This window comes from Mesoplodon mirus, assembly GCF_964341445.2.
Source record: "Mesoplodon mirus genome assembly, chromosome: 6".
In the NCBI taxonomy this organism is placed as follows: domain Eukaryota; kingdom Metazoa; phylum Chordata; class Mammalia; order Artiodactyla; family Ziphiidae; genus Mesoplodon; species Mesoplodon mirus.
This window is the reverse complement of record NC_138982.1, coordinates 15,134,890-15,161,699: the sequence shown is the minus strand read 5'-3', so window position 1 is coordinate 15,161,699 and position 26,810 is coordinate 15,134,890. Positions and strand designations below refer to the sequence as shown.

At 42.5% G+C, this 26,810-nt stretch overlaps 1 protein-coding gene across 1 annotated transcript in view; it reads left to right on the top strand.

Annotated features, from left to right (window-relative positions):
* Positions 1-26,810, top strand: part of WWTR1 (WW domain containing transcription regulator 1) — a gene marked incomplete at its 5' end in the record, with an annotated part of 136,762 nt that overhangs the window by 65,748 nt on the left and 44,204 nt on the right. The window contains 1 exon segment of the mRNA XM_082625565.1: positions 15,231-15,367. Within this exon segment, the coding sequence (XP_082481691.1) occupies positions 15,231-15,367 (137 nt within the window).

The following is a 26,810-nucleotide window of genomic DNA, read 5'->3' as shown; positions in this document are numbered from 1 at the left end:
TGAGAATCAAATTAAGATAATTTTTTTTTTTTTTGCGATATGCGGGCCTCTCACTGCTGTGGCCTCTCCCGTTGCGGAGCACAAGCTCCGGACGTGCAGCCTCAGCGGCCATGGCTCACGGGCCCAGCAGCTCCGCGGCATGTGGGATCCTCCCGGACCGGGGCACGAACCCGTGTCCCCTGCATCGGCAGGCAGACTCTCAACCACTGCGCCACCAGGGAAGCCCAAATTAAGATAATTTTGGAAGCTATAAAATGCTATATACATGCCAGCTGTTGCTCTCAGACATTATTATTGCCATCATTATTGTGAATATTATGATGTATGACTAATAATGAATCATTATTATCATGACTGTCATTACTAATGAATATTAGTGCCACTTCATTCATTCGTTTGTTCACTTATTCATTCATTTGACAAACATTTATTTATTGGGAATTCCCTGGTGGTCTAGTGGTTAGGATTCAGCGCTTTCACTGCTGTAGCCCAGGTTCAATCCCTGGCTGGGGAGCTGAGATCCCACAAGCCACATGGCACGGCCAAATAACAACAACAACAAAAAGCCTTTATTTATTAAGTGTCTGCTATATGCCCGAGGCGGTGCACTTTCAGGGTCCATGGTGGGTGGCACTCAGTGGTGGTTCAGTTGACTACCTTGCTGAATCAAACAAGAATGAACTGAGAGTGATTTCATTTGTTTTAGAGGATGCTGCAGCATCCTCTAGATTTCATCTCCTTCCAGGGACCAGTAAAGAACACATATTCCTGGCTGAGTTTTCTGAGCACTTGATACGTAAGGATATATAAGATATGCGTAAGATTCATTTGATACAGACAGTGAGAAGCAAAATGATTTGTTAAAGGAAACTCATTAAATGCTTTCCTTCCTTCCTTTTTTTAGTCATTTATTCCATGAGTAGTTTTTGATTATCTGCTGTGGGTCTTCCATACTCAATCCAATATTGGAACTACTGAGAACTTGAAAGCTTATTTAAAGTCTCCTTCAATTTCAACACCCTTTAAAAAAAAGTCTCATGGGAAGGAAAAATCTAAACACATCCTGTAGAGAAAATATTCCATACCATTTCCTCTGACCATTATTACGATCTTTATCCTGCTTCATTCTTTACACACAGTTCCTCTGCAAGTCAGTGGGAACTGCGTAGCAGGGCTGAAGGCAGGATGTGCCTCAGAGCGGGAGGAGAAAGAGCCCTGTGGTTGGTCATCAGACTAAATTTAAACCGTTATTTGGAGCGACTATATAATTAACGTGGGGTTAAAAAATGAAAAATACAGCTGCAAGGGTAGGTTTATTCCTTTAATAAGAAAAGAAAAAAGTCAGGAGGGATGAGAAGAAAACAGACACAGTGACATGAGGCATGCATTCTCTTTCATAAGAAGAATCAAAGATAGTTTCAACCTAATCTTTTGAGAGACAGTAAACGCCTCTCCCTTCTGGATTAGGCAGATGACAGGAGTAACAGCACCGCAGCTGGGAGTCTCCAAAGCTGACAGGTGCTGGATATAAGATGCCCCAGATTGTCCCGTGAAGTGTAGACAGTGCTCGGGATGACAGGCCCCGCCTGATCTGTCCGAGGACAGAGCTGCTCCGTCTGTTGACGCCTCGTTCAGGGTCCCCCCACCTCGCTCAAACAGTTGCCAGAGGCAGCCATGAAATATTGCTTAATTATAGAATTTCCCTTGATCCTCTTTATCCCTTCCTTCTACTGCTCCCCCCATCCCCCGGCCCCCTTGTGCCCCTCCGTGGTTCACAGCACCTTTAGGCTAAGCACTCAGAGGGGTATTATGGTGGTGCCTTTTCCAGCTCACAGTTGAGGGACTCACAGATGTTCAACCCTACACTCTAGCTGCGGAATTATTCTCGGAGGCTGTAATTAGCAGTTTTAGGTTCAAAAGTGGAATGCAACATTATTTTTTAAGCAGGAAGTGAGTTTACTTGGAGTGGGGGAGGATAGCTTTTCTCATTCTTTCTCTCCTTTTTTCTGATTGAGAAATAATGCTTATTGTACAAAATGGAGGAAGTATCAAAAAATCTAAAGATATGAATGAAACCTGCTTTCCCCTTATTCATATGTATGTATATTAACCAAAATAGGATCATGTTCACTTAGCAATATATTGTGAACATCTTTCCAGTTTAACAAATATAGATCTGTGTCATTTATAATGTCTGTTCAGTCTTCCATTGTCTGGCTGAACCATAATTTATTTAACCATCTGACACATTTAAGATATAAACAAAACTGCAATGGACATCCCTGCACATACATTTTGCATACTTGTTGTATTGGTTTGGAATTATGTTTATGATTAACAGGGATGTGAAATGAGATTATTTATTTATCTCTAATGTTAAGGTAAGGTGATCAAGGGCTGATGTGATGGCTGCACAGGTACTTGTCTTTTTCTACTTTGTTGTTCTTAATGAGCGGCTTTCATTCCTCATGATTTAAGAGGGCTGCTGTAGCTCTGGCCATCACGTCCACATTCCAAGCTGGAAGAAAGAAGGGTGGAAAGCAGAAAAGCTTATGTATCCCTTCCATTTAAAGAACTTCCCCAGAATTTCACACAGCACTCTGTTTAGTGTCTAGAACTTAGTCTCTTGGCCACACTTAGCACCCAGAAGAGAGGGAGAGCAGATATTCAGAAGCAGCTGGCCATCTCTGCCATATCTCTCTGACCGTGTCCTTGGTATAAGCTTTGTGGAAGTGGAGTTTCTGGTTCAAAGCTTTTTAAAGGGTTTTGTAATGTGCTGACAAACTACTCTCCAGAAAGAGGTTACCGAGTTAAGTTTAGTAATATGAAAGTGTGACCCTTAGTGAGGCTGTGGGTTCTTGGGTGAGCATTTTTAAAGCTATTTTCCTGAAGCTGTGTTCTTTATTTTGTTTAAATCACACATTCTGCAGAGGGTTGATGTGGCGGGTGTTGATATATTTACAGCTTTTTCTTCAAAATTGATGTCTGTACAAGTAGAACATTCCTTCCAGATATTGGAAGGACATTTGGCTGAGAATTCAAACGCTGTTCACACATGTTTCCTCCACTTCTAAGAAAACTTATTTGGAGATTGAATTAATAAACGAACCGAAGTAAGGTGGCTCCCTCCCAGTCTGAAAGATTTCCCTGCCAGTTAAGTAAAAAGGCACAGTGAAGAAGCTGTTCAGCCCTCGTCTGTTCAGATATATAGATGTTTGATTTCTGTCACACTGTGGCATGGCCATCAGTAGCTCCAAAAATAAAGGAATCTTCTGCTTGCGGTTCCCTCCTCTTGGGTGGGGTCTGTTTTCCCCTTCCCTGAAAGGATATTAAGGGTCATCATTATTGCCAAATTTTTATTGCTTTTGTTTAGATATTAACAAACTTGGTGTCACTCTGTTTCTTAATTTGGTTATTCAGATATCTTAGCCTTTTCCCCCCTATCTTTCTATAACTTTCATAGGTTATATACTAAACTTCACCTCTTTTCAAAGTTAGAACAGTGACCCGCCAAAGTATTACTAAGGGATCATATCAAAACAGGTGATCAGGGCCTCCCTGGTGGCGCAGTGGTTGAGAGTCCGCCTGCCGATGCAGGGGATACGGGTTCGTGCCTGGTCCGGGAAGATCCCACATGCCGCGGAGCGGCTGGGCCCGTGAGCCATGGCCGCTGGGCCTGCGCGTCCGGAGCCTGTGCTCCGCAACGGGAGAGGCCACAACAGTGAGAGGCCCGCGTACCGCAAAAAGAAAAAAAAAAAAAGAAAAAAAAAAACCCAGGTGATCATTCTAGTGCTACTTTTCAGTCAGAACTTTGAAAAAAATGCGATAGTTGGTGAATCAGTAGGTGACAGTACCTTGTGTATTCTTACAAGTTTCCTGTAAGTTTAAAGTCTTATCAAAATTAAAATTACATACACAGAAATAGATGTTTTTTAATATAAGAATTAATACCAGCCACTTTAGTGAAGAACAGTGGGGTTTGGATGGGGAAATAAGTCATAAAAAATGGAAACAGATCCATATTTCTGTTCTTTGTTAAATACAAAAGATTAAAGCCATAGCATATTTTTGATTAACATCCACCTGTGGGTACAAAGCTAACTCTCTCTGGAGTTTGCATTAACATGCTTTGTATAAAACTGTAGTACTTTTTCGGCTAAATTTGTTTTCCATTTTGTTGAGTCACAGAAACTTCAAGTCTTCATGCGTTTCTGTACCTAATCTGTACCCCTACATTTTGGGGTGAGCTATGGGGGTGAACTCTTGTCGCCCTGTGAGTGATTAAAAAACTAAATTAGTGTAAAACTTCGTGAACATTTCTGTTAGGAAGGATGGAAAGCCATTAGATACTCTTTTTCTAGTATTCAGTCTTTTGCTTTTCACTTCAAGCTGAAATCCTTTCTACTTTATACATGAGGCTGAAAGCCTTGTGCTGACATGGGATGCTCATCACCGCTAAAAGTGCCTAATGAGGGCACTAGAGGAATCTCAGCTTTGGCCTTTTCTTACACTGGATCTGAGAGTTGTTATTATTAGAATGCAGGGTGGGAGGAGGGGTGGTAGTGAAGGAGCCACTGAGGCTGGTGGTTTGCTAGTTCTTTTGTGTTTTGAGAATGTTTTTGTCTCTAGATCAATTATTAACTGGCTACTCTATGTGAAATCAAATAAATCTGTAGGTTTTGCAGTGAATGGATGTCCACTCTTATTTTCCCCCATTTTCTTGGGTTCATTGTACCCTAGGGTGTTTGCTGATTTTTTTTTGCATTTGAATTCCCCAGATCTTTGTAAAAAGTTGGGATACATTTTCATGGGAGAAAGAAGAAGAATTAATATTTATAGAGTGTCATGTGTGTCTGGCACTCACGGGTGGGTGTTTTACTTTTGTTTTTGGATGAAATATTCAAAACAACCTCATGAAAGGATGCCTGTTTTACAGTGGAGGAAACTGAGGCTTGGAGACGCTAAGTAAAGTTTCAGTGGTCTCTTAACTGGTTAATTGCAGAGGCAAAGTTCAAAGCTACTGCAGTACTGCCTCATTTGGGTGATGCTTTCAACCAGAGATGCCAAGAAATACACGTAAAGAGACATTGTGGGCTGAGTTTACAGGAAACATAAGCAGTGTTGCCCGGTGATTATCTTCAGGGCCTGCAGTGTCCCTCTCCCCTCTCTGCCTGGGAAGCCTAACTCAACCCCCCTTCTTTTGTCTTCCATCCTCCAAATCGTTTCTTGCGAAATGAGATGCGGGCTGTGAAAAAGCACCTCCAGGCATTCTCCAGACTGGGGTTGGGGTTCGTGCCAGTCTTTTCTCTAGTTCCATGTGTCCTGTCTTTCAAACATGTGCAGAAAGTGACTGACACCCAGAGCCCAGGGTGGTTCACCCTCTTCCCAGAATTAAAAAAAACCCACAAACCAACAAAAAGGAATTGACTCCCCCCACATGAATAGAGGAGAAACTAGACTAACCCAAAAGAATTTTTGGTTTTTAGGAGGTTTTGCCCTGTTTCTTTGGGCAAGTGACATTTAGTTCATTTGGCCCCATTAGAACAAGCTGTGTGTCAATGTGCCATTTAAAACAACTGGAAAAACAACACGTTGAAACACGTGTTGGGCACAGAAAGCCTGGAAAAACAACTTTCAAAGTATTTGAGCACTTAAAGTAGCTCGGTGGTTTAAAAAAAATTCTTTAAAATACTGATCGCGAGATTAAAGCTGCTTCCCAGAAGTCAGATGCAGCTGATATGGGGAGCGTATCTAACATGCGGCTATCAAGACAGAATGTCAGGCTCTGGACCATTTATAATAACAATAAAAATAGAGGCTGTGCTCTGTTAACCTCCACACCACCCTTTATTTCATTGCCACTACCCACCTGATTGCCAGCTCCTAGGGCCCACGCTAGATCATCTTCTGTTCCGTCCATCCCAGAGGAAAGGACACTGCAGGCATTCAGGACCATATGCCTATTTAAGTGGCATGAATTCAACTCTCCATACCTACCAAATCCCAACATAAGTATTTGGGGACAGCATCACTTCATCTGGAGCTTGGCTGTAGAAACAGTACCATGTCCTAACTCTGGAAGGATCCATCTGTGTTGGACTTATTGAAAGACCTTATAATATACACAAAGCTTAGCAGACTGCACATTATGGGCCATTTAAAGGATTTTCAGTGGTAATTTTCACCACACTCCACATTTGCCAAAACTGATTTTGGAACTGAATCCTCATGGAAGATACAGTGCCAGTGTAAATGCATCTTGTCGAACGAACTGAATGAACGGATGAGTGCCTTTCACTTCCTTTGATAATTCTAGAATTTGCCATTCACTAGGAACCTCATCTTTTCTTCACTTCTCCTCATTCCCATCCCATATTTTTGTTTGTGAAAAAGGAAAAAGTGGGAAAAGAGGTACCAAGTACATATTTTATACTTGATACCTGGAAATAATAAAATAATAAAGAGCGGTAAAATAAACTCTTACATTGTTGTTCGGTTTCAACACAAGAAACAACGTGATTTATAAATCTTTTAATATCATTATTGATCCTCACATGAAAAGCGAAAAAATAGGCTAAGCGTTGATAATACAATTGCAATACAGCCGAAGTTCTTTAATCGGGTGCTTGGCCAAAGGCAAACCAGCAAACAGAAACGCAGTCCTTTTTCTTCTTGCTTTTTTTGGGAATAGGAAAAATGAGGTGAAGCAAGAGCTGGCCCAGTTTGCAGAGACCAAGTCAGCTTTGACCCGGTCGGGTGGCGTCGGAGACCTCCGCGGGGATGACGGGGTGCCTCACACAATAGCTCAACCTCCGAGGCGAGGTCAGTGAGTCACACCTTGGGGCTGTGTCCATGAGTCACCCGCTTCCCAAAAAGGCTTTCTCCAGAAGTGGTGTATTCATAGTGTCCCCTACTTTCCCGCCCCAGGGACAAAACGCTGGTAAATAAACCCCTGCAGGAAGGAACTACGTATATTACAGCGTCCCGTGGGCTCACTCTGCACTTCGGGGCTGACAGCAGCTCTGCCTGACTCAGCTTCTGCCCGGACGGAGCAGGTTCAGGAATGAACTTGCAGAAAAGCTGGTGATGCTCTGTGGAAAGGATTCACGTAGATAGATGCCCACAGCTGGCCGCGGCGGAAGTGCCCGCCGACCTTTCACACTGCTGCGGCTCCTACTGCTGCTAATTTCATCAAGTAGAGACTTCTTGGCACTGCTGGGATGGAAGTCGAGGATTAGAGCCTGGTAGTTAAAAATACAATCCCTGCCATTCATTCGGAATTCCAGAGAACTCTGAAATTTTTTGAATTGGCCAGTGAATGGTAGAGACCGGAAGCGTGCACCAAAATAATGCTTCTGGTCTGGTATCATCTTTTATGAGAGGATCCTAAAACATCCCCTACTTACATATGAGTTATTAGTCCTGTGTCACAGACTACAGCTATGTTTGATGAGCTGCCGAAGTGAAAATCTGACCGGAACCTTTTAACTATAAACTACTTGTGGTTTCAAAGAAGGATGAACTTTCTCAGCCAACGCACTTCTGTCGTGTGAACAGTCACCTTTATTGTACGACATGAGAGAGTCCTTCTGTATAGCTTTAGGACTTAATCTGTGAACGATATGAACGTTTTGCTAATGGATGTGTCCTCTAGGTACATTTGCAGCCTGACTTTGACCTCTTTGTATCTTCTATTCTTATGAATCGGACTAGCAAGAGGTGGTGATGTTTAGGATTTGGGCAGAACAGAATTAGAATTGTAACTAATTGTAGGGCTATGAAAGCTGCTTTGGGACAAAGAATCATCAGTTGGGGTGACAGTAGGAAGGATGGTAACTTGGGAGGGAGAGTGGTGGCTTTAGAAAGAAAAGAGAACATGAGCTATGGATCTGTGCAGCCAGGTGGAGAGCCAGCACTTTATTTCCGATTGTCAATGTATTCAGAAGCCAAATTCCCATTAACCAGCTGGGCCGATAGGGTTAAACTCAGAGGGGAACCATTTACTCATGGCTACTAATCAGATCGGGTTGCCAGTTTAAACGTGGGCTTTGAGCTACCACTGCCGTGGGGCTCCCACTTCTCTCTGGGTTTGGTGACACCAGAGGAACTGAGAAAGAGTGTGCCTCTGGGGCTGGGAGAATTAGTAAGTGTGTATTCCAACTGTCTTTGTTCTTGTGGTTAAGACCCACCTCTGGTGTCAGTCGGAAGAGCTAAGTATCACTGGCAGAAGGCAAAGCACAACAAAAGGCGCCGCTCAGAGAAATGCAAGGTCTGAGTAAGATATGACGTGTCATTTCCTAGGTCTTGAAATTTAAATCAGAGCACACTGCCTACATGTTTAATGTGATTGAAACACAGGCAGCATTTATCCCTGACATACAAAATAAAAGTAAACCAGCTTTTAGTGTTTGTATTTGAATTCTAATTGCGGAAAATTTTCAAAACTTCAATGTGAGTCTTGGGCAAGTCTTCTTGCCATCTGGTATAGGATTAAACATTGGCCTAGTGTTTGTTGTCTGCTGACAGTGGTTCCAGTTTACTTGGCAAGCCCTGTCTGGGAAATGACCAACCTCATGCAAATCTGTGTCAGTTTTCATTTTTAACACTGATGAGTTTAATTGAACTGGTTCACAACAAGCAAGCTGCAAAGCTATTGCAGTTAGCAGTTTTCAGGCACATAATCTTCAGCGTATATATACTTTTGTTAGAACATTAAGAGGGTGGTGAATTGGCCTAGTAAGTCAAAAAAAATTTTAATGTCTGATTTTTAAAAATAAGATAATTTACTTTTGCCCTCGACTGGTCTTGTGAATATTATGGCGGGTTGCAGGAGTATTGTTTTTCAAGTGCCTACAATGTGCAGGACACCTTGCTCCGCCCCTAGGGTCCTATCTATCATCAAAAGAGCTTATGTTCCATTGGAAGAGAAATATTAACACCCCCCAAACAAGAAAGAATGAAGGGAGAGGTTAAAGAGAAACTGGGATTGGCCAGGGGCTGAAGCCAAGCAGCACTGAGTGTGAACTGAGTTTTGAGCCAGTCAACCTTGGTTTTATGACCCCAGGTTGCCTTTAAGTTCCCATCTCTTTGGTGTGGTTCTCTTTAACCACCTAGCTGGGCCCGGGTGGTAGAAAAGAGGACGCTGCTTCTGAGTCCTGCCCTAATAGCTCTGTTGAGTGTAGGGAACCCTGAGTAATTTCTGACACTAACTAATGTGAAACTCTAATATATTAAGAGAGGAGGAGGAGTAAAAAGGCCAAACACTTATATTTGGAAATGAAATCTTTGCCCATAGAAATGAGCAAGCAGCTTATTATGTTGCTACGAACTCTAAATTCTTGCAAAATTAAGCACTTATAATCATTCCTATTTTTATATCTTTGTATGCTTCCAGCAATACAAAATGTATTGCATAGGCCTTCTCTATTTCAGAAAGTCTTTGTTGTGTGGCTTCCTTCCATAAAGTGAGTATAATAGGTCATGAACTGGAGGGTCAATTCGTCCAAAAACACCAGGCCTTTTCCTGGGCTATAAGAAGTCGGTGGATTCTATTTTTACAGATAAGATTTTATCTTTGCCTTTCATGGTTCTGCTGCCAGTCAGGATTTTATATTTACAAAATGCTTTTCATTTTTATGCCTACCAAGTGCACGTGCACAATAGATACACAATCCACACTTGTTGAATAAATTTGAACCAGAGGTTGCCACCCTTGGGCTGGAGGCTGGAGCTGCCTTCTGTGGATTTATTTGCTGAGGAAGTGAGCAGGGGAAGCCCAGTGAACTGGTCATGAAATTGGCAGGTGACTTTGGTGGTTACAGGTTTCCTAGAGCAGACCTTTTTCACCCTTGCAAGAAGGAACCGGAGCATTCGTTGGCTTTTTTACCCGTCTCACGGATATGGGTGCTGAGACTAGGATGGGTTAAATGGCTTGTCCATGTAGGTCACACAGGATCAGAGCTACATGAAAACTCAGGTATGTGTGACTCCAAGCCTGTGGTCTTTCCAGAGGCCATAGTGCCTCATGCTGTCTCCCAGTAGGCTGTCAATGGCCGGGGGAGGGACTAAGGATCCAGGGGTGACTTGGATCCCAGCTGTCCTTGGGATGACTCTGGAGGTGGGTTCAAGAAGGGATTGTCAGGGCTTCCCTGGTGGCGCCGTGGTTGAGAGTCCTCCTGCCGATGCAGGGGATACGGGTTCGTGCCCCGGTCCGGGAAGATCCCACATGCCGTGGAGCGGCTGGGCCCGTGAGCCATGGACGCTGAGCCTGCGCGCGTCCGGAGCCTGTGCTCCGCAGCGGGAGAGGCCACAACAGTGAGAGGCCTGCGTACCGCAAAAAAAAAAAAAAAAAAAAAAAAAAGAAGGGATTGTCAGATAGAGAGGGTGGGGAAGGGATGGAGGGCAAGAGGAAAACCTGAGAGACTGGAGGAGAAGCCTGGAGGCCATTGCCCTCATCAAGGTGAAAGGTCATGCAGGGGGCTGGAAGGGTGGAAATGGGAGCTAAATTAACAATCCCCTGGAGGCTGATGGGAGGGGCCAGGCTGATAGGAGCCGGTGGTAATGCTGCCCCCTCCCCACTGATTTCCATGACATTCTAACCCCCAACATAGAATTTTCCTAATACATAAAATGACTTTCTCAACTTGTGTCTTTATTGAAGAACACATTAATTCTAGAAGGAAAAATTATTTAACACAGCACAATTTTCCATAAGCTACCATTTCCAGCCAAATATCTTCTCAGAGAAATGCTGACCTTTGTTGCCCCTGGGCAAAATGCAGGTCCTCAGAGCTGAGGCTCTTTGCCGACCTTGGCATCACAGACCCTGATGTGGTTGGAGGTTTGTCCTTTATGAGACTGTGAAGAAAGGCAGTATGCGAAGTAGTGGTCAAAGGGGCCCCCAAAGGAAGAGGGGGCCTGATTATCTTTCTTTCAGGTACCATTTCCACTGCACACCACCCCAGGCCTCCATGTGAAACCCTTGTAGACTTTTTTTGTTTTGTTTTGCGGTACGCGGGCCTCTCACTGCTGTGGCCTCTCCTGTTGTGGAGCACAGGCTCCGGACGCGCAGGCTCAGCAGCCATGGCTCACGGGCCCAGCCGCTCCGCGGCATGTGGGATCTTCCCGGACCGGGGCACGAACCCGTGTCCCCTGCATCGGCAGGCGGACTCTCAACTACTGCGCCACCAGGGAAGCCCCAGACATTTTTTAAGTCCAGGAAAATTGTGTGTATGTGTGTGTATGTGTGTGTGTGTGTGTGTCAAGAAGAGTTTTTCCCTTAAAAACTGTCATTCTTTTTTCTTTACAAAAAGCATGGGGCCATGTAATTGAATCCATTTCCCTTCGTACTTTGGCCACTCAAAAATAGGAGCCAAATCTGTAGTTTATCTCCAATAACTTTTTAGTACCTATGACCTGCATATATCCATGCATCATTTTCCTTTTTGTCTTTTTGCACCTTGATGAGTGTTTTTGTTTTTACTTGTTATGAAAACAATACATTATCACTGTTAAAAACTGGGAAGCACAGAAGAGTTTAGATAAGGGGGGAAAAAAGCTCCAGTGAACATATTACTTGCATATGTCACCATAAATACTTGGTATTTATTTTCTTTTTTGGTTCCATTTTCATATGAAAACTGTATAGAATGTATGATCATAGAATACACACTAATAGGCAGATTGAATATACATATGTAAGTATAGATCTATAAATTTTTAAGAGAAACTAGACTTTTTAAATAGCAGAGACTTTTTCTTCCTTCCTTCCCTCCCTCCCTCCTTCCTTCCCTCCCTCCCTCCTTCCTTCCCTCCCTCCCTCCCTCCCTCCTTCCTTCCCTCCCTCCCTCCCTCCCTCCTTCCTTCCTTCCCTCCCTCCCTCCCTCCCTCCTTCCTTCCCTCCCTCCCTCCCTCCTTCCTTCCCTCCCTCCCTCCCTCCCTCCTTCCTTCCCTCCCTCCCTCCCTCCTTCCTTCCTTTCTTTTTATCGATTTTTTTTCCCCTTAGACATTTTCTTGAAGTGGACTCTTGAAGGGAGTGACATCAGGGAGGGGTGGGAGTAGTAGGGAAGTGGGGATTAATCTAGCTAAACTGTGGGTCCTGGCAAACAGTAAGGCTGCACTGCGAAATACAAGAAAGGAAGTGACTCAGTAGCTCAGAGAAGGAGCAGAGATGAGACGCCAGTATGGAATAGCGGGTGGTTTATCCGCCGACGTTTGGGAATGGGGTGAGGGGAGCTCAGTGATTTGAACAATAAGAGAATTTAGTCTTCAAGTCAAACCATGAGCAGTGGATTAAGTTCTTGTGAGCGGTGCCCTTGCTGTTGGCATTCAGACCAGGAGCCGCCCTGGGCATCACATAGACTGAGCTTTAGAGCGAAGCTGCCGCGGGGTCGATGGATGTGCAGAGGCTGGGAGTTGGAGTGGCTTTCTTCTCAGAGTTGTTTCAGAGCAATGAGAACTGCTCATGTATGAAAGGCTCCCTCTTGTACTCAAGTCTTTGGGGAATACAGTGAGTGACACTTTTAATTAACAACTCCGCTGGGAACAAAACTCCTTTAAAAGCGCTGGCTGGGTGTGGAGTTTGAAGGGTGGGCTGCGGAGACTCCCACGGTCCTGGGGGAGTTCTGGGGCTTGAAGCCGCGGCTGAGGTGTGCATCTTTGGGGTGGGATCTATCGGGATGAGGGCCAGAGTGTCCCCCCAGAAAGCCCTCACCTCTCTCCCAGGGGATGGAGGCTGGCCAGCCGTGGTGGCAGTCCTCAGGCAAGCTGGGCTCCTCTACCACTTTGGGTGCGGGCCTTTCTGCTCTCCCCAGATTTGGGAATCCCAGCCCACTTGTTCAGAATGGGAGGGGAGGGTGGGGGACTGGCATTTGGGAATGCATCATTCCGGTTCCTGTATAATTCCGACCACTGACAGATAGCTGAACGTCTGTACACAGCAGCGTCCTTAAATGTCTTCCACCGTACGGTGTATGTCGCTGCGTCTCACCGGGGCTGCGCTCATACTGCTTCTACCACAGTATCAATATCCATGGTGCCAGAGGTTCTAAGAAAGGCTCACAAAAGAGAGAAGGATACTTCCCCTCCTGGTACCACAGTGGAAAGTATTTCTGTAGGACGCGCCTACCTTGGGAAACCATGTTTTAGTAGTAAGAGTCCTGAAGGAATAGTTAGTCAAAGGGTTTCTTAACTCTAATTACTTTGTTAAAGGGAGCTTACTTAATTTTGACATCCTCATCAATTGTTTCCTCACTTGGAAGGCCTGTGACAGACCCCCTGAGGCTGGCTATGAGTCTTCACGAGACCAAAAGTTGACAAAGGACTTTATGCAAGCTTTGAACAGAATTACAATTATTAAACTTGAAGGTGTAACTAAGACTGTTGTTTCTTCCTTTAGGCTTAGGTAATTGACTTTCATCTCTGTAGTTCAGTCCCCTACCCACCCCCCGCCCCGTTTGTGTTTTTCTTAACAAAATCGTCTTGGTTTTTAATTTTTATTCCTCCCAGTTTATTTTTGATTATTTTTTAAAGACCACTGATGGCTCCTATAGTATGAAACTCAACAGTTAAACTTAATTTTGCCTCCTTTATGGAAGCTGACTTTTTTTTTTTTTTAAATCATACTCATTTTAAAGGCCTTCTTGGGAAAACATCCAAGTTTTCACTCAAGGCAATGAATGAGCTCCCCATGGCAATAACTTCCAGTCTGGGATGAAGAAATCTGAAGAAGAATTTTAGCAGTGGCAGTATTCAGATGTGAGGAAACAGAAGCAAAATAAAAGATAAATACAACTCCGGTGCAGGAGATTGCACTGATTTAGGATTTAGCCTAATGATACGAATAGTGGTTTCCTAAGCTAAGGGTTCAAAGGAAGCCATTGTTATTCAAAAGCAAGGTGTGTTTGAAAGGAGCAATCTCTCTCCTCTTCACGTGGATCCAGAAAGGTCTATAGTGTGTGGGGTTGACATTGCCCTTTGGTTTGGGAGAGGCAACCTAGTTACAAGGCTTGGGACAAAGGACTGACATTCAGCTTTGCTATCAAAGTTCGTTGTCCTTGATAAATACAGAAAGATCTCTGATACAGTTCATAAAACAAGAATTGTGGCACCAAATGAATATGCTTATCTTTAAAAGAAAAATGTAATAAACTCTCAAAAAGAGTTTATGGAGTGGCACAGGGTCTTTAAGGCACCAGAAGTGACTTAAGATGTGGTCTGGAGGGAGGCAGACAAAGCTAGATGTCCCATCCATCTTTTTTTTTTCTTTTTGGTTGCTCCGCGAGGCATGTGGGATCGTAGTCCCCCGACCAGGGATCGAACCCGTGCCCCCTGCGGTGGAAGCGCAGAGTCGTAACCACTGGACCACCAGGGAAGTCCCCCATCCGTCTTTCTAAGGACACATTGGAAAGTCTGGGTAGAAGCTGATGTCATGCTAGTTTCTCTGAGATTAAGTTGTAATAACAAACCCTGGAAGCTGTATATGACCAAAAGGCTAATCACGTCTCCTCCCTCAGAAACTTTTATGCCTCAGTATCTGGGTTTCTCCATAATCTGGCACTTCCTACACTTATTTCCTGCTACCCTGTTCTCCAGCTACACAGTTGGTACCTTGCATGGTAGAACATAAACTTCTTGGGGGTTTATGTATGACCTATGTGGACCTCACAGTGTCTTACCCTTTGTAAGAGCTCAGCAATGTGATGTTTATGAGTTTGGTTTCAAGGTCCCTGTCTTTGGCTGAGGACAGGTGGAGCCATCCTCATTATGTCAGTTATATGAGCTGGGAGAGTGTGGGAGGGCTGGCGGGCAGGAGCGCAGGGTCCGGCTTTGGGAGAGGAGTTTGCACTGGGGTATCCCAGTGCTTGGATGGCAGTGAGCACAGGGCGTTGGAGAATGTAGGCTCCTTGGGCCGTGGGGAGGAACGCTGGGGCTTGTCCATCCCTGGTAAGGCAGAAAATCCTTAAGAGGGTGTTTGCACATAGGGGCAGCTGGTCAGCTAAGTCATGGACTTATGTTCAGAGAGTCCCCTGCAAAATCCCCAACGTGGCCCAACTTGAATGGAGGGTAAGTGGGCAAGCCTGACCTTGGCTGAAAACAAACAATGTGTCAACCTCGTATAAGCAGATCCTAAGGGAAGAAGAGCCTGCATCATTCAACTGTTGTGTTGTGACTGGTGATGATGATACTGATAACGCTAACAATGAAAGAGATCATTGTTTTCCTTCTTTTAGTCACATAGAAAAAATCACCACATGGCAAGACCCTAGGAAGGCGATGAATCAGCCCCTGAATCATATGAACCTCCACCCAGCTGCCACTTCCACACCAGCGCCCCAGAGGTCCATGGCCGTGTCTCAGCCGAATCTCGGTAAGCTTTGACCGGAGCTGGATAAACAAGCATTCAACCGAGGGCCTCTAGAGCTCAGAAGCAGCTCTGGTTGCCTCAGTGCCTACTCACGTGCCCAGATAGTATCTTCTCCTCCCTCTCGGCTGCATTACCCTTTCACTGCCCTTGCCTTCTTTTTTTTTTTTTTTTTTTTTTTTTTGCTGTACATGGGTCTCTCACTGTTGTGGCCTCTCCCGTTGCGGAGCACAGGCTCTGGATGCGCAGGCTCAACGGCTATGGCTCATGGGCCTATACACTCCGCGGTATGTGGGATCCTCCCGGTCCGGGGCACGAACCCGCGTCCCCTGCATTGGCAGGCGGACTCTCAACCACTGCGCCACCAGGGAAGCCCGTGCCCTTGCTTTCTTTTCTTGGCCTCTTGGCTACACAGTTCATGACACTGCTACCAGGGTTTACACGACAGCTCCAGCATCCCCTCCAGTTGCATTTATTGAAACTCTTTGAAAACTCACTTAGGCCTCCTGTCTTCATCCAGACCAAGGCAAGAAGGGCCCTTAGCCCCTTTCTGTGAATCTGGTCCCTGAAGACTGCCAGAGTGTACAGTTCTGGCCTCAAATCTCTTTGCTCCGCCCCGCCCCCCAACAATGTGTGATTAACACCAGACTAGGTGTTTTCTTGCCTTATCTCATTCAGTCCTCACCACAACCCTACAAGAAGGGACAGTATTCCCATTTTATAGATGCAGAAACGTTCCCAAGTCCGAGCGTGTGGGCTAGTAGAGCCAGAGTTGGAACTGAGGTTGGGGAATGCGTTCAACCCTTACATAATCTGCGGGTGGCTTCTCCCCACACCTGCCCTAGGATAGGACGGCTCACATTTCACTTCATTTTGAATAAGTGGGATTTTAAACTTGAGATTCGTTTCTGCTAATTGCCTTTACTTCCGAAGAAATACAATTCTGCCCACTGGAGAGAATCAGATGTGAATGAACACACTCCTGCAGCAGAACCAATCAGCTTTTGTTGTTAGTCATTCTCTCCCACCCCCAAAGGCTAAACATAAGAGGGCCAACTTTGAAGTTTTTAAAAAGCTGGTGCCATTTTCAGGTAATGTTTCCATTGAAGATCAGATATCCAGATACTGCTTTATACACAGAACAGAATTTTAGAGAATGAAAAGAATCTCCTGTTGGATCTTCAGGAATGAACAGGATAAAAATGGAAGCAGTTTCCTGGACACCCTTCCTTTATAACTGTGGCTTAGCCATGGTGAGTATGGACTCAAGGAGACCTGAGTCAGTATATTCAAGTAAATATATTGTCCCTTCTTCCAGGAAGTCTGGATCTACCATTTTAAAGCTTGCATATGTAAAGTATATACAAAAAGCAAACGACTCAGAACAACCTCTGTTGTGTTTCGTATCTAAAGGGTAGGTCAAGGAAAATGGTGCCACTGCTTCTACGAGCAGTGGTAAACCAAAGCTTCCCGTGAGTCACTTGTCCCCAGTATATAAGAGCTCGAGTAGAAAGCAGATGCGAGTGTAGCAAAGAAACCACAAATTAGGTAGCATTAGACTCGTTTCTTTAGCCATTTAATTTTTATTAATTTATTTAATTTTTAGGTAGCATTAGACTAGGGTTTCTTTAGCCTTTTTATTAAAAGTTCTAAAAGCTGATTATTAAATTATTCATGTTAACTTTATAATCGATTATAATTGGAAAGGATCTTTCATGGACCTGGTTAAAAAAATTCAAACACTTTTTTCAAAGGGGTGTTCAAAAAGTAAGTCTTCCTCTGATACCCATGCCTCAGTCCCTTGTATGTTGCCTGGAGTCAATCAGAGTTTCCAGTTACATGTATGTTTCTTCACATAAATTGCTAGCATGTTATACCCACTGTTCTGCACCTTGCCTTTTTTTGTTTTTTTGCTCATAATATATATATTTATTTATTTATTAACATCTTTATTGGAGTATAATTGCTTTACAATGTTGTGTTAGTTTCTGCTGTATAACAAAGTGAATCAGCTATATGTATACATATATCCCCATATGCCCTCCCTCTTGTGTCTCCCTCCCATCCTGCACCTTGCTTTTTTCCTACTTCTATATCCGCATACACAAAGCTGCCTCATTTTTTTTTTAATTGCCTAGTAGTCCAACATGTTGATATGCTATAATTATTTAACTAGCCTCCATCTGATGGGTATTTGGGTTTAGTGTGTTGTTAGTGCACCCAGCATCAGAGTGAAGATCCTTGTTTGTGCTCTTTCATGTACTTTCCTTAATTTTACAAAATTGCACAACGAGTAGGAAGTGGACTAAATTTGAAGGACCTTGAATGCTAAAAGCTTAATACTGAAGGCACATGTGAGTCTGCCCTCCCCATCCCCCCACACACTAAAAGCCCAATTGCTGGTAAAGTTTAAAGAAATTTTAATCTGAATGTCTGAAACTAGTTTACCTGTGGCTGAATAAAATACCTTTTTCCAGATTTCTAATAAATCAGGGCAGTAAATTTCTCAAGACACACATTCTGGGTTTTTTCCAATAATATTTGAATATGTGCCCATTACAAAATGTGTTGCTAGCCTCTCGAGAATCACAGATGTGTCCCAAGTTTTGAAATATAACGGGGAATGCAAAGTAAGCTCCAAAGACTGGGGGTAATTTAGAGAGTCACAATATGGTCCTAATAATAAATGATTTACTCAGAGTATTTTATTTTAAGCTATAGCTCTGCCTGTAGTTTATACTCTTAATTATCAACCTTTAAAAATAGAAAGAGCAGATCTTTCTACTTTTTTTCTTTTGAGGTTTAGTATGTGGTATTTTATTTTCATTATTTTAGAAATAATAGGTGTACACCTGTGTTTACATATATTATACCTACGTCATACATTAGCATATATATGTAAACATATATATATAAAGTCAATATTTGGAATATGATTCAAAACTTCTATGTCGGTTTTACATCAACTGCATTTTTTTTTCTTTTTACCTTTTAACCAGAGAAGATCCTTCTCCTCCTCCTACTTCTTCTTAAATCTAGAATTTTGGTCTTTTCAATGGCATACATCTGACAAATAAGTGAACTTAAGTGATGTGTCCCCTTCACTGATAGGTATTTATGTACAAGTGAAAATGATGTCAAAATGCAATGCACATTACTGTCAGGTGATAGAATTAGTAATAAGCTAATTTTATGTATTTCTGGAACTATGATATAATCAGTGACATAGCAAAACACATTCAGCAATAAATCTCCTTATATTGTGATTCCGTGTTTTTCTGTGTGTTAGTGATGGACTTGGGAGTCGGACTGTTAGACTTTGAATCTCAGCTCTGCCTATTGGTGACTGTTAAGTCACTTAATTGTGCCTCAGTTTCTCCATATGTAAAATGAGGATTATATTTATAGTGTGAGGAGGTTGTATAAGTTTATAAGTAAAGTGCACAGATCCATGCCTGGCACGTAATGAAATGTTATGTCATCATTGTTCTTTGTGGAAAGCAAAGTTTTATGTTTTACTTAACTATAGAATGTTAGATTTGAAGACAATTTCATTGTTCATCTTAAAAGCTCTCAAAAAAATATTTATTTTAGCCTGGTTAGTGTGCAAAGCGCTTTAAATTAGGAACTCTGTATTTTTTTACTTTCAGTGAGGATAGCGCCCCCTGGTGGAAATGTTTCAGTCCCCCCTGCCCAGAAACTTCTTGTCAGTGGGTATCTTATTTTTTCAGTAGCTCTATTCCTGAAATGTGGGTTGTAAGGCAACCCATATTTTAATTGGGAGAGAAGAGATCCATCACTCAAAGGCATCCTGGAGTGAGTGACTTTGTGAAAGTCATTTTGTGAGTGACTTTGTGAGCATACTTTTGTCAGGCTGCCTCAGAATCCAGTGAAAAGGCATCTATCTCTTGGTAGGATGGCAGATTGGCTGTGTATCTAAACTCACTCTCTTTTCAAATGCTGAAGTAAAATGAAACAGACTCTCAAGGGGTTATTTCAAATAGCCCTCTCCAGCTTGGTCTGATTTTTAACTGAAATTTTTGTTTTTGTATTTACCAAATCAGGCTGTCTGTCAGGTTTTATCCAATTTGATTCTGTTTGAGCAGATTGGTCCCCTTTGCGTCTGAGTCCCCAGAGATACCCAGTGAATGGAAGAAGAAAGGAAGGCTTTGGAGAACTTTAGATAGTGAAGAGGAGAGATTACCACTGGGTGGAGGCCATATCACTTGGGGGCTGACCACGTGTTTGAAATCCTCACTGTTATGTAACACGGTGAAGGGGGGAAACTACTATACGTGTGAAAGTTGATTTTTTTTCATGACACAAACCAGGGAGGATCTCCTATCTTTTAAGTGGGTTGTTGGTATGATTAATTACTTTTAATAGCCACTAAATTTTATTGAAGGAGGGGAAAAAATGAAACAAACAGGAAAAAAAAAAAGGACTCTACACAGGCCATATTATAATATATAAAACAATGGGCTCGGGGCAAATGGAACCTGCTAAGGAAACCAGTTAGGTTGTTAGGGCGGTAATGCGGGTGATGTGGAGGGCAGGGACCTCTTTGTGTAGTGGTTAATGGGAAGACTTGGAGTCAGAACTGAGTTTCTCTTGGGTTAGACATTTACTAGTGTCGTTTGTTATCTAACCTGAGCCTCCTTTTCCTTATCTGTAATATGGTGATAATGATAGGCTCTTCCCCATAAAAGTTTTGAGTATTTAGATATTCCATGCCTTGGTACCTGGCATAGAGAAAGCTCCCCAAGAAATATATTGTTGTAACAATTATTATGAGTGAGTAGCCTGTTTTTTCCTCACTTTTCTGGCCCGTGTAGCCAGAGGAAGAGCCTGTGGTGTGTGCGATAGAAAGCCATCCTCTTCCTTCTCCCTCAGGAAAAGCCACCCTCAGTTCCTGCAGCTTTGATCTTTTGGACACTTTTGCTTACACGTTGCGAAACTAATCTTGAACCCCAGGCAGCGACTGTGAGAAACACGCTCGAACCCGGGCTCGTTCATGAGCAGAGGCAGTTTGGGAAGGGCCGGTTCACTTCGAGCCCCATATGAAGAACCTTCTCCCTCTGCAAGTGTGATGGTGTCAAGGTCTTCCTATCTCTCAGCACACGAGGACTGAACTCGTACAGTAACTTAAAATCTCCCCGTATTTTAAAATGTCTTTGCAGAGAGAAAGTGACAGGCAGTTTTGCCTTTTTTGGTGATAACCCTAGTGATCATCAACCATGGTGTGCTGGCCTCCTGTCACACATTAATGGACCTCCTTGTTGGAAGGAGGCCCTGACCTGGGGTGCCAGTATCCTCCCAGACAGAACAGGAAAAATAAAGACTGTATAACAACTTCACCAGACTGCCAGCCCTAGCCAGTTCAGAAACCACTGGTAAAGTGCAGCCAGAGTGTATTTTTAATGCTATAGGAATTTTTTAAATATCACACACTCCCCCTTTGAAGATGTGCCATCCACCAGGCCAGAGTCTGTCCTCCAGGTCTATCTTGATCTGTATTTCAAATTGTAAACACATGTGTGGTTTTCTTGCTTGCTTGCTTGCTTTTTTTTTTTTTTTTTTTTTTTTTTTTGCAGGGTGTGCTTTTCAAGACAAGATGGAAAATCTAGTCTCTGCTCAGTTTGCAAAGTTGGCTCCTTTGTCCCTCTAGGAAGTGTACAAAGGCACTTGAAGACATTTTATCAAAAGCAAATAAAATAGCTAAGGGACACCGTAGCCTAGTGTTGCTGAAAGCATGTAGAGAGGTATCCTGAAAGTTTGCTGAAAGTTAGATTTATACCTAGGCTATCTTATTTTTGTCTTTTTCCAGTAGTTTTCTTCTAATCAAATTTATGTCATGAGTTTATGGCAGACACATCTGGCTACTGTGATTTTTCCAGTTCTGATGTTCTCACTACTTTTTGAACTTTGCGGTTTCCGCAGCATGAATTAGCCTAACGCACACAAGCACATACACACACAAACCCAAAGACAACTGAAAAACCTCCACCCTTAAGGGGGAGGGTGGCGGTGATGGGGCGCTGGTAAGAGTGCTGTGGTGGGAAGTGGGTCTTTACGGAAGGGAAGGAAGACTGGTGGGCACAGGGAAAGGGGAAGAGGTTCTGGTTACAATGTTTTGTGTTTTTTCTTGATTAAAAAATGAGAGAGCAGTTTTCTAAATGCTGTAGAAAATCAATATTATTTTCTTAGAGAGATTTGGAGGAATCCATCAATTGTCAGAATTTAGTCTGTCGGCATTATTGAAGACCACTCTTCAGCGTTTCCTAAAGGAGATTCATTACAGTTCCTACCTTTTAAGGTTTTTAAAGATTATGTGAAATGGGGACCAAACACAAATAATTAAGTCAACTGATTCAATTCTTCTTGTGCAATAAAGTGGTACGTAATAGTCGATAAAGAAATGAACCTTGTGTTTTCTTGAATCTCTCATCTATATCAGTATTCGTTCATCTGCATATGCATTAAGATTACATGATGAAGACTTATAGATTTTATTACACAAAATTTAGAAATTTAGGTAGCAAATCTCCTCTTTGATAAGAAGTTTTAAGAGCCATGAAAAATGTTTGATGCCAAAATTTTCCAAAGAAAATACCCCCCAAGGTAAAATTCCCAAGTAGTTGCTAGATGAACACTTTGGAAAACTACACAAAGATGCTTCCCCCGCATTAAATGCCTGCAATATGAAAATAAATATATTTGTAACTAATAATAGTTATAGGACTATATGGCACATGGAAAACTTTATTATATCAGTCTGATTTGATAAAGCAGGCAAAATTGTTTATACTATGATTATAATTTTGTTTTTTAAAAAAGACTTTGTTTAGATTTTCTTTTCCCACAAGACAATGTGCTCCACCTGTGTATTTCTAGCCCATGGCCAAGTGCATCACAGGTGCACCACTTAGCAGAATAAACGTATTGAGTAAATCAATTATGTACTTTTAGATGTTCATAGTGATTATAGTAAGGCTTTTGAATTGGGGGTGGTCCCCTTAATTTTCTCTGTAATATGGTGATATTCATTTTATAATAGCCAAAAGAAAAAAAAAAGGAGAACCATTTGGTTGGTGTCTTGAGCTTTTTATGGTGGGAGAGGAGGATGGGGTGTAGGGAAGAAGGCTCTAGACCCTGGTGTGCAATAGAGACAGAACCATGAATCGTAAAGCTTCTGCAGCCGAGTCTACCTGTGGCAAACAAGTCATTCCCTGGTCTCTAAGATCCATGTCTCTTCAAGTGGAGGCCCAGGTCTAGCACAGGTCAGATTCCTTGGGACATTTGTTACACATACATCTTCAGAGTCCAGTTGGAGCCTGATTGCTCCCCAAAGAACAGTCATGGGCAGCTGCTGGGAGAAATACTGCCTAGACCTCACCCCTGCGAAATCCTGTCTCAGACCATGTAGGGTGGAGTCTAGGAATGGGCCCTGTTTTCAAGTGCTCAGATACCTCTGGTCACCAGCCAAGAGCAGGAACAGCCATGGAACTCTGTGCCTTAGCACAGAGATTGGAAACTGCCATCAGAACAACTGGCAAAAACACACTCAGAGATCCAGTCTTTAACTTGAGTTACCTGAAAAGAACGCCGAGTGTGCTCACCAAATTCTTTTTTTTAAATTGAGGTGTAGTTGATGTATAATATTGTCTAAGTTTCAGGTGTACAACATAGTTATTCACAATTTTTAAAGATTATACTCCATTTATAGTTATTTTAAAATATTGGCTCTATTCCCTGTGTTGTACAGTACATCTTTTTTTTTTTTTTTTTTTTTTTTTCTTTTTGCGGTATGCGGGCCTCTCACTGTTGTGGCCTCTCCCGTTGCGGAGCACAGGCTCCGGACGCGCAGGCCCAGCGGCCATGGCTCACGGGCCCAGCCGCTCCGCGGCATATGGGATCCTCCCAGACCGGGGCACGAACCCGTATCCCCTGCATCGGCAGGCGGACTCTCAACCACTGCGCCACCAGGGAGGCCCTACAGTACATCTTTGTTGCTTATATATTGTATACATAGTCGTTTGTACCTTTTAATCCCCTACCCCTATCTTGCCCGTACCCACTTCCCTCTCCCCACTGTTTGTTGTCTGTATCTGCGAGTCCTGTTTCTGTTTTGTTATATACATTCATTTGTTTTATTTTGTAGATTCCACGTATAAGTGATAACATATAATACTTATCTTTCTCTGTCTGACTTATTTCACCAACTTTTAACTGTGATTTTTGCCTGAAATAGACACTTATGGTGACATTGGCATTTGTCACTTTGGCACTTGGTGTCAGTGCACACATGAGCTTTGGGTATATGAATGCTGAAGCCACTTTCCAGACCCCAGTCATACCAAGTAAACTTCAAAAACTAGGGGAGACGTTGCAGTTTGGCATCTAGATTATTGAAGTGTGTTGTCTAAATTCATAGGGTCAGTGTATAAGCCCATCTTGAACTTTGCTAGCTGAGAGCTGACCAAAGAATCAGGCCTCTGCAAGCTTAAAGCCCTGAAAAATTCTGGAGGGGCACCCCATACCCCAAAGAAGCACAGAATCTCTTAGGAAAGAGGTAAAGGTCAGGTCAAGCTTTTCCTTAGTCCCTTCTTTGTGGGCACGACCTTCATTTACTTATTTATTTTTAATGGAGTCTAATCTCTTCACTAAGCTGCGGGCCTCTGTTTCGAGAGTTTTAAAAATAATTGGGACAGTTTTAGTACTATCTGCTGGCTGACTTCCAGTAGTTTGTCCCCAGGAACTTCCTTGCTGTGGAGAGAATGTTGCCCAGTTATAGTTTTAGGCAGAGGGATTCTGGGATGGCTTGTCATTCGGCCACTTGTTCCAAATTGATAAGTGTTGAGTGACATTTGGACACTTTTCTTTGATCTCCTCTTTGGGGCCCCTGGTGATGTTGTCCCCACCTGATCATCACCTCCCCCACCCTGTATCAACTGCAAGATTGATTTCTTCTTCCTTTCTGGAAGTCTAAATTTATTCCCGGGGTGTTTTGCAGTTGCTGGTGGTCAGGAACAGCTGTTCTGCCACGCTTGACTCTGGATAATTCTCTGTGATGAAGTCAGCAAAATAATACCATAAGAGAAGCCAGGAAAACAAAAGCCTTCATGGTCTTTTCTCATTAAGTGCACTGAAGAGAGGAAGATCAGCCATCTCCCTGGTTTTTTAAAAAAACCAAAATGCAGGAAAAATTAAGATTCGAAAACATATTTGAGGCAGCAAGATTCAAGAATGTTATTTTCCTCCCATGTTATATAATTACTACTTGGTCATTGTAGACAATACTGATCAGCAAAAAATGAGAAAATAAAAAACACTGTAATCTGACCATTCAAAATCACACTAACATTGTCTCCTATTTGTCTTTTTTCAATACAAATGTAAACAAAAGAGGTTGGAGAATCCTCTACGTTCTTTTTTGTAGCCTGCTTTTTTCACTTAATGTATCATGAGCATCTTTCTGTTTCAATAGATATTTTTTGATTAGCTGTTTTTATTGGAAAAGTAACACAAACATGGTGAAATATTCAAACAGTCCTAAAGAGCATTCAAGAGAAGTAAGTCTCCTTCACACCAGGACCCCCCGCCCTTCTCTTCTCCCCAGGGAAACCACTACTACCAGCTTCCTCAGTACAGTCTTCCCTCTTCCCCTGGTTACCACGGGGGAAAATCCAAAATCTGAGGATGCTCAAGTCCCTTGCATAAAATGGCGCAGTGCAGTCTGCCGTCCGTATCCGTGGTTCCACATATGCAGATTCAGTTTCTATCCACAGTTGGTTGCATCCGTGGATGTGGAACCCGCAGATACAGAGGGCCATCTGTATTCCAGAAATACTCTACATACATACATGTGGTTGTGGATGTATGTGCCTTTTTAAAACTTAACATATCTTAGAGAGCTTCCTAAATTAGCACTTATAGATGTATTTATTCTTTTTTAGCAGTAAATAATATTCCATTCTACTGATGAACCGTAATTATTCAACCGTCCCCTAGGCTGGATATTTAGGTTCTTTGCTGATTGTTTGCTATTATTAAACAATGCCACAATGTGCGTCCCTGTATGTAAATCCTTGTGCCGTATGCTGTTTATGTATAGGATAATTTTGCAGAGGTGGAATTCCTGGGTTAAAGGTTATGTGCATTTAAAGTTGTAATAGATGTTCCACTTCCCTCCAAAAACATTACACCAATTTACACTCCTGCCAACAGTGTATTAAAGTGTTTCTTTCTCCCTGGCCAATATTATTCTTACTCTGGCCAATAATGTTCATTATCAAACATTTTAGTCTTTATAATTCTGATAGGTACAAACTAGATTCTCATTGTTTAGTTTATACATGTATTTAAGTTATGAATGGATTTGGGCATATTTCTTTCTATATACCATTACGTCATGTTAATGACTGTACGATATGCCATTGTGTGACTCTACCATAATTTATTTAACCAGTTCTTTTATTGAGGGACATATCGATTGGTTCTATTTTTTATTATTATAAGTGATATTACAGTAAATATTCTTGTACATAAATTTTTGTGCCTTCCTTAATTTCCTCATTTTTTCCAGTTTCTTTGGAATGTTAATTTGTTAGGAAAGTATGAGAATTCCTTTAAAAAAATACAATTTTGACCTGGTTTACTTTCATTGAACTAAGTAAGTAATTGTCTGCAGGTCCACTGTGTGTGTTGGGGAGCATTTGTTTGGGCTGCTACTTTCTTTTACAAAAAAATGATTTAAGGTTGCCACAAAAAGTGTATTTTTAGCCAGGCACCTAGCTTTCCCACTAGCTCTCGTTTTCAGCTTGCATCTCCATATGTTTTTGACTAAGCCATAAATGGAAGTTTCATTTGAAGTTTGCTTCCCAGTACATGTCATGCATTTCATTCCATATTATTTTCGTCCTTTTCCTTTCCAGTATTATATTTCTCAGGCACCAGTGAAGAGTGAGTTTTCAGTTTTGCCAAGAGTTAAATATTTGCAGAGATGGAAAAAAAATAAAGTAAAAAAAAAAGAAAAATTAATGTGGCTGATTTAGTCCTGGCTCACAAGACTTTCATATAGCTGCTTCAAAGCTTACATTTTAAATATCAAGAAAAATATTCTGTTTTCACTCTTATCAGTTGCCATAACGCCTGAATTAATTAGAATGGAACTATCATTTCTCCCCAGATGGAATTGGATCATCCCATCCTAGCAAAATGAATGCTCAGGACAGCTGCAAAGGGAAGTTCCTTCTCCAGCCTCCACTCTGCCCTTCTTAGCTTGTCCAGTTTTCCTTTTATCGAGGAGGCCAACATGGAACAGTTTCTTCACCTCTGATCCTGGGAAGTGAGGGCCTTTCATCCCAGGGCCTCAAGCTTTATAGTCAGCTAACTCTTGGAGCTCAGGTTCTACCCAAGAAAACTTGTAATTCTTTAGTCCAGCGTCTTG